The sequence below is a fragment of the Cannabis sativa genome, chromosome 4, assembly GCF_029168945.1.
Source record: "Cannabis sativa cultivar Pink pepper isolate KNU-18-1 chromosome 4, ASM2916894v1, whole genome shotgun sequence".
In the NCBI taxonomy this organism is placed as follows: domain Eukaryota; kingdom Viridiplantae; phylum Streptophyta; class Magnoliopsida; order Rosales; family Cannabaceae; genus Cannabis; species Cannabis sativa.
The window spans coordinates 75,264,140-75,274,655 of NC_083604.1; the positions used below are offsets into that span (position 1 = coordinate 75,264,140).

At 31.6% G+C, this 10,516-nt stretch overlaps 2 protein-coding genes across 4 annotated transcripts; both read left to right on the forward strand.

Annotated features, from left to right (window-relative positions):
* The first annotated feature begins 1,056 nt into the window (after positions 1-1,056).
* LOC115712999 (B3 domain-containing transcription factor VRN1) lies at positions 1,057-5,169 on the forward strand. The gene is made up of 7 exons (XM_030641464.2): positions 1,057-1,982; positions 2,362-2,797; positions 3,004-3,209; positions 3,900-4,185; positions 4,278-4,531; positions 4,630-4,912; positions 4,995-5,169. Exons 1-7 carry the CDS (start codon positions 1,914-1,916, stop codon positions 5,063-5,065), a joined length of 1,605 nt encoding a protein of 534 aa, XP_030497324.2. The 5' UTR covers positions 1,057-1,913; the 3' UTR covers positions 5,066-5,169.
* Positions 5,170-5,535: 366 nt separating this feature from the next.
* On the forward strand, positions 5,536-10,134 carry LOC115713000 (B3 domain-containing transcription factor VRN1). Of its 3 annotated transcripts, XM_061114510.1 has the most exons (9): positions 5,536-6,054; positions 6,237-6,312; positions 7,451-7,544; positions 7,844-8,276; positions 8,480-8,685; positions 8,808-9,087; positions 9,190-9,377; positions 9,494-9,779; positions 9,914-10,134. In XM_061114510.1, the coding sequence occupies exons 3-9, from the start codon at positions 7,458-7,460 to the stop codon at positions 9,988-9,990; spliced, it is 1,557 nt and encodes a 518-aa protein (XP_060970493.1). In that variant the 5' UTR covers positions 5,536-6,054; positions 6,237-6,312; positions 7,451-7,457; the 3' UTR covers positions 9,991-10,134. The 3 variants fall into 3 exon arrangements, with proteins under 3 accessions (XP_060970493.1, XP_060970492.1, XP_060970494.1); XM_061114509.1 differs by having other exon boundaries at positions 5,536-6,312; XM_061114511.1 differs by lacking the exons at positions 5,536-6,054; positions 6,237-6,312 and having other exon boundaries at positions 6,338-7,544.
* The last annotated feature ends 382 nt before the right edge of the window (positions 10,135-10,516 follow it).

Consider the following 10,516-nt stretch of genomic DNA (forward strand, 5'->3'; position numbering starts at 1 on the left):
ACCTTAGCTCAATCAAGCCATATGCAACTCTGCAGTGCAGTTTTTCTTTTTCTTTCTTTCTTTATATGTGATAGTACCTTAAAAAGGAAATGAGCTTGGTGGCCTGGCCCTATATATTGACGAAATAAGGTATGCTAATTTTAGTATTTAAGATAGATTATTATTTTATTTTGCTAATTAGTTATTTTTCACTCAAAACTTTGACATGTACCAAATCATGTTCTCTGAATTTTTTAAGCCGTCAAAAATTTCCCCTATATTATTGAGATAGTTAAATTTAAGGGCTTTTGTCCAATTTTACAAACGAAAATCTGACATAGAATAAAGTTCATAAAGCATAATTTAGTGCATATCAAAGTTCGGGGGACAATTTGGTAGGTAACAAAATTCGGGGGCACAATTTAGTACAAAATGAGGTCCTTTTAATTTGACTTGCAGTTTTCTCTTAGCCACTCCTTATTTTCTAATAGAAAGCACTTGTATTTGTATTAGTTTTTTTTTTTTGAAAGAATTGTATTTGTATTAGTTACTATGTGCAGTATGGATTGTGGACTTATTTTTTAGAATAATATTTTTGAACGGTTCTACATTATTGGAGTGTTTTTAGAAATAACCGGATAAAAAATAATATAAAAGAGTGATAAAATAAAATATTATATTTTTAAATAATACGAAAGATTTTAGCATCTTTAAAGAATGCTACAATTAAAGATATTCCTATTGGCTATTGGTGCTATTTAATGGTCAAATCCTTTTCCAAAGTTATTTATCACCTTCAAATGTTTAATATCATTATTTATGCAAGGGTAAATACCATTTTGGATCCTGTGTTTTGTAAAAGTTACAGAATGAACCTTATGTTTTGTTAAATGATAAAATAGATCCTATATTTTCTAAAATGGTAAAAATAAGACTCTGAGCTTAATTTTAGACAACTTTTTCTTTTAATACAACCAACTTGAAGATGATTCCTAATACGAACAGATACAAAAAATGTAAACAGTTTTGTCATAGCACTTTTAGATCGAATTATAATTAAATTTTGAAAATCAATTCAGGGTCCTATTTGTACTATTTAAAAAAATACAAGGTCCATTTTGTCATTTAACAAAACACAGGGTCTAATTAACTTTTGTAAAACACAGGGTCCAAAATGGTATTTACCCTTTATGCAATTAAGGATCGAGTTTTATATATGTTATTATTGAAATTCATTTTTATAAATACAGGTTTAAAAATACATGTATACCATCTTTATTTATAATACTCAATGGGAGATACTCTAAAAAAAGAAAGTTGGGTTTTGATGTTGAGTAGAGAAAGTGATGAATAAGTACCAATTGCTTTAGAACAAGAAATAAAGCTCAAGGACCAAGGTCATATATGTGTATTATTGTATGTACTATGTAGTGCCAAAAAACTACCAATTCCCTCTCCAAGTCTCAATGTAGCTTTATTTTTAGCAGCAACTTCAATGCAAATCCTTAAACTTAAACTCTATTGGGCAAATGGAGCTCTTTTCTGTTTTTTTTTTTTCTGAAGAAAAAGCGTTATGGAGCTCTTTTATTATTTTTTTTTTGAAGAAAAAGCGTTATGGAGCTCTTTTCCCTATACTTATATACATTATTTAATTTAATGGTTTCTTTTCTTCAGTTCTCTTTTTCACCAAAAATATAAAGCATCTTTTTGACCCTGCAAATTGACCAACTACACTAATATAAATCATGTAAATATGCACAAAGGGTTGTGTTGTGTTAATTTTTATCATTAAATCTAAAGGAAAAAGGGGGAAGTAATTAGGGCTCACAGTTCAAGTTGAAGAATCCGGTCACCATCACCATTTAGATTATTATTCTCGTATATATCATGATATAAGAGCCTCAAGCCAAAGCTTTTGATTTTGGAGCTCAAAGATGCTTTCTTCTAAGAATCCTCAGTTTTTCAAGATTATTTTGGAACACACTCTTAATGACAACAAACTTGTAAGCTTTTATATTGCATTGCTGCATCTCATTCTATTTCTTTCTCATAATCCATACATATATATTATGTATTTATATATATATATATATGATACTACAGCTAGAGTGATGAATCTTTGACTGAGCATTATTAAACAATACTAATACTACAACTTAGTATAGTTTAAGTAGCTGAATAATGTTTGTTATTTGTACAATCAAATTTTTCAAAAAATTTACTTTTTCTTTCATGAAATATTTAGGATTGTGAATATTGTGCAGAGGAAATTTTGTTGTTGTTTGTGATGGATTGACATGATAGTGCTTATTTATCTTGGTAGTAAAGATCAATTCTGAAAATCAATGCTGTTTATTTAAGAAAGTTCTATTTTCTTTGCAGCGGGTTCCACCATCTTTTGTGAAAAAATGTGGAGAAGCTTTCACTGAATCAGTGTTTGTTAAGCTTCCATGTGGTTCCAAATGGAAAATGAAGTTAGAAAATTATAAGGAAAAGTTTTGGTTAGAAGAAGGTTGGCCAGAATTTGTGAAGCATTATTCCATAGAAACAGGCTATATGCTAACTTTTAGATATGATGGGAATTCTGAGATTTATGTTATCATATTTGGTACAAATAATGTAGAGATAGATTATCCCACTGCTCCTGTTAATTTTTGTAAGTCTAGCATCGACAATGGCAAACTCCGAGTTCCCAAGAGGGAAGTTATTGATAATGTTGACAGCTTTGAAATCTTGGATGATATCTCTTCTTGCCCCAAAACAGGAGTAAAATCTTCATGTTCTCAGCCTTCTAAGAGAATGAAAACAAATCCTCCAGGTAAAACTCAAGCAAACTATCTTGTTTGAAAGTTGTAGTAACATTATAGTGCAAAAGTAGGTGAGAATTAAATGATTCAATGAAGGAGCTCAAAGAATTCTAGACTAGAAGGCTTGTGAAGCAGCAACTCTTATTATAATTTATTGAGATCTTAATAGAACAATTTATGTTATGATATTATATTATATTTGTTTCATATTACACAGGAAAACTTGATTCACCTTCTAAGAGCAATGGAGATAGATTTGCTACTTATCCCACAAAAAAGATGACAAATGGGATTCGTAAAACTATGAAATCATTGACTCACAGTGAAAAGATTGTTGCTTTTCAGAGGACTAATGATTTCACATCTGAACACCCATTTTTCAAGACGATCATGCAACCATACTATATTCTTGGTAGGAATTTGGTAAGCTTCCTTTGTAAAATTGTTAGAGTCCTATACCAATACAATATTTGATAAATCTCACTTGTAGAAGAGTTGTAAAAGTTAGTAAAATATTAGAGTTAGCGGATATGCTTTCTTTGAGCAAATTGTAAAGGTGTCGTTTGGTAACACTTTTGTTTTTTATTTTTTTAATTACAAAATGAAAGTAAAATTTTTGTTTTAAAAAATAAAAATACGTTCTGTAACCACTTTTATTTTTTAATTTTAAAAACAGAAAACAAAAGTGTGTTATGTAAAATTTATTTTTATTTTTATTTTTTGATTTTATTTAACTCGGGTCTACGTCCGGGGTCAGATTCGGGTTCAGGTCAGAAGCCGGGTTCAGCGCCAGGGCTGTGGGGAGGGGATTTGGGTCCGGGTATGGTCGTAATTTAAAAAATTGATTAAGAAAAAAAAAACTGTTTAAAAAAATATTGAAAGTAATGTATTTTTGTTTTAAAAATTTTGATTTCTAATTATAAAATTGAAAAGTAAAAACAGTTTTATAGAACATGTTTTAAAAAATATTTTCACTTTTCTACTTTTAAAAACAGAAAATTGATTAAAAAAGTGTTAACAAACGTCACCTTTTTTTTTTTTTTTTTTTTGTCTCTTTTTAGAATTTGCTCTCATATCTTCTTAGTTTCCTTATTGCATTTTGTTTTGTTGTAGACCTTTCCACAAGTATTTGCACAGATGTACCTAAACAATTATAGATTCTGTGATGTAACCCTCAAAGTTCAAAATGAGAACAAAAGTTGGCGTTTGAAGTACACGTATACAGAACATAAGATTGCACAACCCAGGTTCCAAGGTGGTTGGCAATCATTTGTTGTGGACAATAATTTGAAAGTAGGTGATGTGTGTGTATTTGTTTTGCTTAACGCCACAGACAACATTTTGTTTGAAGTTGTAATTTTCCGTGCTGAAGAAAGCTCGAAAGATTCTGTAGGCACAAGTAAGTTATGATCTCTTTTCTTTTGTCTACTATTCTGTTTATTCGCAATATTAAAATTCATTTTTGTACACTTTTCTTGTGCACATTTTCAGCTTATAATGAAGTTGGAACACCTGGTTTTTTCAATAGTTCTTCTGAAAAACAAGAATTTGGGAAGCAATTTCCTTCGACTTTCGATGAGAGAGTTACAAGTACTGAAAAAGATAGCTCTTCTGAAAAGCAAGAATTTGGGAAGCAACTTCCTTCTACTTTCAATGAGAGAGTTAAAAGTATTGAAAAAGATGCTATTGAAAATGAAAATCCTTTCTTCAAGACTGTTATACAAACATCAAATAAGTGGCATGTGGTAAGAATCTCTACGAGCTCAATGACCTTATTCTAATTAAGATGGAACATATAGTCATTTGGCATTGCATCTAATAATCTTCCTTCTTATCTTGGCAGCGTGTACCATTAGAGTTTGCTGACAAACACATCATTAAAGAAGGTGATATGGTTCTAGCAATTCCAAATGGTGGACAATGGCCTGCTCAATTCAAGAGGAGGACAAGCTATACAACTGGAAAATCTGCAGCTGTAATCTATGATGGTTGGAATGAATTCATGACAGAAAACGCTTTGGAAGTGGGTGATGTCTGTATATTCGAGCTTCTTAACAGAGCAGAAATTGTACTTTATGTTTCGATTGTCCGGGTTTCTGATTTTTTAAAACAAGAAAGGTCTCAAGGTCAGTTATGAAATTGTGTTTAGTTTTTGTGTGCTATTATTAATTGTAGTACTAAACCATTGAACTTCTACTTTGTGTTCAGTCAATAACTCTACAGAAGGTGAGAAGAAGCCAAAGGGAGATGTGAGGGTGAAAATTGAAACAGATTCATGAGATGCCAATATGTAAAGAAACTAGACCCTTTGAATGTATGTGTAAGCTTGGTTAGTTGTAAATAAGACTTGTTATCTATATTATATTTGAAGACATCTTTCCTATATAAGATGTGTAATTGTTGTTTTCAAGTATATTTGTCGCATGTAAAGTTATATAAAATCATTTTGTAGTATGTGTTGGTTTTTTTGAAAACCCCTAAAACTTCTCTTCCATAAAAAAATTGTTTGATTGTTACTGTGCTTTCAATTTTCTGTGTTTTCTAGATTTTGCAGAGCATTCGTATGTATAAAATTACTTTACACAACAATGCTTCAAACGTGAGAAACAACACAACAATATTAACCAGCCACCACTAATTAATTACCAATACACTAAGGATTTGTTTGATACCTTTTTTTACATTGTATTATATTGTATAGTATTATATTGAATTGTATTTTAATATACGTTAAGTGCTATTAATTTTGATGAGCATGTAAATATATAATCTTTTAATATAAATTAAAATTTGATATAATATCAAAAAACCCCCCACATTTATATTTGAATTTGTATGAGTGTGGGACATTATTTTAGTCTACTGACTCTACCCACATAAAGTCCAATTGACAAAGACACATTCTGACTGGTTCTTTTACCAAAGGCCAGTTGTCAAGCATTGGATAGAAAAGCTTAACCAAAAATGTTCTCTTTTCTATTAAATGAAACTGCTGTTTTCTAGTTCCTTTTGAATGTAGCTTAATTGTTAGCATTAAAGAATATTCTGATTTATATTTTTCATTTTCTTTTAATATGTATAGCTTTGATTATGGGCCATTTTTGTATGAAATGGGTTACCTGCAACAGCATGACCTTAGCTCAAGCCATATCCCATATGCAACTTTAGTGAAGCTTTCCATTTTCTTTCTTTCTTTCTTTCTTTAGATATGTGATAGTGCTTATTACTGCAATGAGCTTGGTGATCTGTCCCTCTCTATATTGATGAAGTAAAGTATATGCTATTTTCAGAATTAACTCTTTTTCTTGCTGAATAAAGTTTGTTTCTTTTTCTGTTGAAGCATGAGGTCCTTTTACTTTGACTTGCATTTTCTCTTAGCCACTCGGCCCACTACTCATTTTCTAATCTTTTTGAGGCTTATCAAGTAATACAAGTCACGTGGACCTGTAGGAGAAACTAGGCAGCAACCATTTTCATCTGGGACTTCTTACTTTCTGAAGATAACTCCTTAAGACTTCTTCAACTTGTAAGCATGCATCTCTCTTTTTCTCTTAACCAAGAAGAAGAAAAAAAATACTTGTTATCACTTGATGTTTCAATGCTTCTTCCTCTACTTCTACTTTGGCTTTTTTAACATGTTGTTTTTCTTTAAAGTGGAAATGGGGTATTAGAATTCAGCGAAAAAAGAAAACAAAAAAGTGAAGAAGAAGAAGAAAAAAAAAACTACATATATAGATAAAAAAAAACTGGGGAGTAGATTTGAAAGTGGCAATGCCATTTCTTTCTATTTGCATTTTTCTTGGATTTACTAGTCCTTCCTTTGCTTTCCTCTTATACTTCATGTTTTGAACAATCATACAGATTTCACATTCAAAGATTTGTTTTTCAAATGTCATTTTTGTTTGTTTGTTTTTTCTTTTCATTGGGATTAGTGGCCTTTTGTGGTTCAAAGCCACAGGAATAGTCAAGAAATCTTTCTTTAAGCTTCACTATCATTTTAATTTGGTTTTTGGGTGCGTTTTAAACCTGAAAATCTCACTCATATAGTTTGTTTATGCACACTTATTGACCTACTGATTTTTACTTTATTTGTAACAAAAACATCCTATATTACTAAGTAGTTGGGCCTGTATATCATTAGTCTATGGATTAGAAGTTCTGTTTATGTATTATACAAGATATTGGATTCTCAAGTATGCTATTCTCATGGTTTGGTTTATAAATTTGAAAAGCAAAAGTATATATGATCTTTGTATATTGAAATCGTACTCATAAAATAATATTGTATTTTTTGTGATAAGAAATCACAAACTACTTTAGCAGTCTGCGATCTTCATCTTATATAATCTTTACATATATTATTTCTATTATCTTTTCATTCTGCAGCAAGTGAGTTCCCCACAAATTTATAAGAAAATGTGGGGAAACTTTTATAATATACCTAAGCAAATTTGCATATAATAGCCCACATTTGTATTTGTATTTTGCTGTGCCTTTACCATACTAGTCTGAATGCAGCTTCATTTTAGCATCAAAGATAACTTTGAATTTTATTTTGTTTAATAGCTTTGATAATGGCTACATTTTGTTTTTGTTGGACTTACTATGCATAGTCTTGATATATAAGTTGCCTCAGTCTCAAGCCAAAGCTTTTGATTTTGAAGGGGAAAGATGCTAAGTGAAAAGCCCACATTTTCATCGAGGAATCCACATTTTTTCAAGATAATTCTGACAGAAACTCTCAAGGAGAACAAAATTGTAAGCTTGCATGCATCTCTTACTGTTTTTCTTTATATGAAAAACATGTATGATACTCTTTTGACCAAACAGAGTGATGAACCTTTGACTGAAAAACATTAAATGTTAGGTAGTAGTACTACAACATGGGAGTTGTTCACATTGCTGGATTGTCATTTTTGTTCAAGAGAAAGAAAGTTATTTGTCGAAACCATCTATTGAAATTTTAGGAATGTGAATCTTATGCCGAGGGAAATTTATTGACATGGTAGTGATTGATTATCTCAAATTTATTCAAGGAAATTCTATTTTCTTTGCAGCGGGTTCCACAATATTTTGTGGAAAAATGTGGAGAAACTTTAACTGAAAGAGTGTCTGTTAAGCTTCCATGTGGTTCCAAATGGCCAATGAAGTTAGAAAATGACAATGGGAAGTTCTGGCTGCAAAACGGTTGGCCAGAGTTTATGAAGCATTATTCTCTTAAAAGAGGCCATATGCTAACTTTTAGATATGATGGGAATTCTGAGATTTATGCTGTCATATTTGATACAAATACAGTAGAGATAGATTATCCTTCTATCCCTGTTTGTGTTGATAAGTCTACTATCGATGGTGAAATCCGAGTTCCCAAGAGGGAAGTTATTGATGTTGTTGACAGCATTGAAATCTTGGATGATATCTCCCAATGCCACGAAACAGGACTAAAATCCTCATGTTCTCGGCCTTTTAAGAGAATGAAAACAAGCTATACAGGTAAACACTCAAAGCAACATATTTTGTTTGAAAAGTACTAACGCCCATTATAGCGCAATAATAGTTGAGAATTCAATGATCAAAGGGAGCTCCAGGAATTCTAAGATAGACTAGAAGGCTTGTGAAATTACTCTTATAATAGTTTATAGAGTTCTAAATGAACTGATTTAAGTTACTATTTTTATGTTTCCTTCTGCAAATAGGGAAATTTGATTCACCTAAGAAAAGTAAAGGGGATAAATCTGCTAATACCACCACAAAAAAGATGCCATATGGGATTCCTAAATATATGAAAACGTTGGATGAAAGCGAAAGAATTGCAGCTCTCAAGAGGTCTAATGGTTTCAAATCTGAATACCCATTTTTTAAGATGGTCATGCAACCATACTACCTCCTTGGTGGGAAACTGGCAAGTCTCATTATAAACTTGCTAAAAGCTCTATACCAATTCCATGTTTGCCAAATCCCATTTAGAATGTTTTGTTTTGTCATATCGCTTAGCTTCCTTGTTTCAATTTTGTTTTGTTACAGACATTTCCACGCATATTTGCAAAGAAACATCTCAGTGACAGATCATATAAGGTAACACTCAAAGTTCCAAATGAGAAGAAAACTTGGTCTGTAACATACACTTATAGAGAACATGAGAGGGCAAAACCCAGGTTCCAAGGTGGTTGGGCAAAATTTGTTCGGGAAAATAATTTAGAAGTAGGTGATGTCTGTGTGTTTGTTTTGATTAAGGAGACAAATATTTCATTTGAGGTAGTAATTTTTCGTGCTGGAGCAAGCTCAGAAGGTTCTGTGGACATAAGTAAGTTTTGATCCTTTTTCTTTTAACTACTTTTAACTAATTGTATAATGCCCATGATTACATCTTTTTCTTCTTTTATCTCTTATACCTCTTTGTTTTTAGCTCATAATAGTTCTTCTGAGAAGCAAGAACATAGATGCAAATCAAGTCAGAGAACAGATCCACAGCTGGTTGAAAAACAACTTCCCTCGACTTTCCATGAGAGAGTCAAAGTTCTTGAGAAAGATGCTATTGAACATGAAAATACTTTATTCAAGATTGTTATACAACCATCAAACAAGCGGCTTGTGGTAAGTTTTTGTATAATCTAAATGACATTCTATATTCTCCAATTGAGAAGAAAGAAACATGTAACTATTTATAATCATTGCATCAAATTATCTCTCTTATTGTCTTTTCTTGGCAGTGTGTACCATTAGACATAGTTGAGAAATACATCAGGAATGAAGGTGATGCCATTCTTTCGATTCCAAATGGTAGACAATATTGGACTGCTCAATTTAAGATGATGAAGAGCTACATAGATGGGAATTGCAGAGCTATTATTTATAATGGTTGGAAAAAATTCATGGAGGACAACAATCTGGAAGTGGGTGATGTCTGTGTATTCGAACTTCTTAATGGGATCGAAATTTCATTTCAAGTGTTGATTGTCCGAGTTTCTGGCAATTTAAATCACCAAAGGCCTCAAGGTGAGTTATGATTTTTTTTTTCTTTCTTTTAAAACAGTGGTTGAGTACTCTATTAAGTTTAATTAGTATATTAGAATATGATTGTGAGTTGTAGTACTAAAGCATATTATTGCTACTCTTTACTTTGTGTTCAGCCAGTAACTCTGTAGAAGGTGAGAACAAGTCAAAGGAAGATGAGAGTGTGAAAATTGAAAGAGATGATGAGATGTGAAGATGTAATGAAACTGGGCCTTTGAAATGAATATACATATGTATAAACTTAGATTTGAAGATGACATGTCTCTTATATTAGATGTATAAACTGTAAACTTAATATTGTATTTTTTTTTTAATATATACTTGTCGCATTTAAGGTTATGTTAGTCGTTATTGTAAGAATATTGTGATCATATTGTGACAACTTGTTAGGCTCATCAAATTGTTAAGTTTGAATGTTTGGGTGTCCCTGAAAATATTTTCAGTCACTACAAATTTGGTAAAGGAAAAAATCAATCTTAAACTTAGAAAACAACTAACACGTAAATTAGTCTGGCAATGGAGGCCTCTCCTTTAGTGGCGTTGCTTCAAGAGATGCCTGTCAGTGTGCTGCATTGATGAGCTCCATAGTATTGACAGCCTTGAGTTCAATGGAAGAAGTGAAGGTTTGATCACAAACCATCTCAAAAGAATTCAAAAAACCAGTCTGATTAAGGGACAAGTACTCCCTGGCTGTTCCATGACCAAGCCACAGAGAGAAA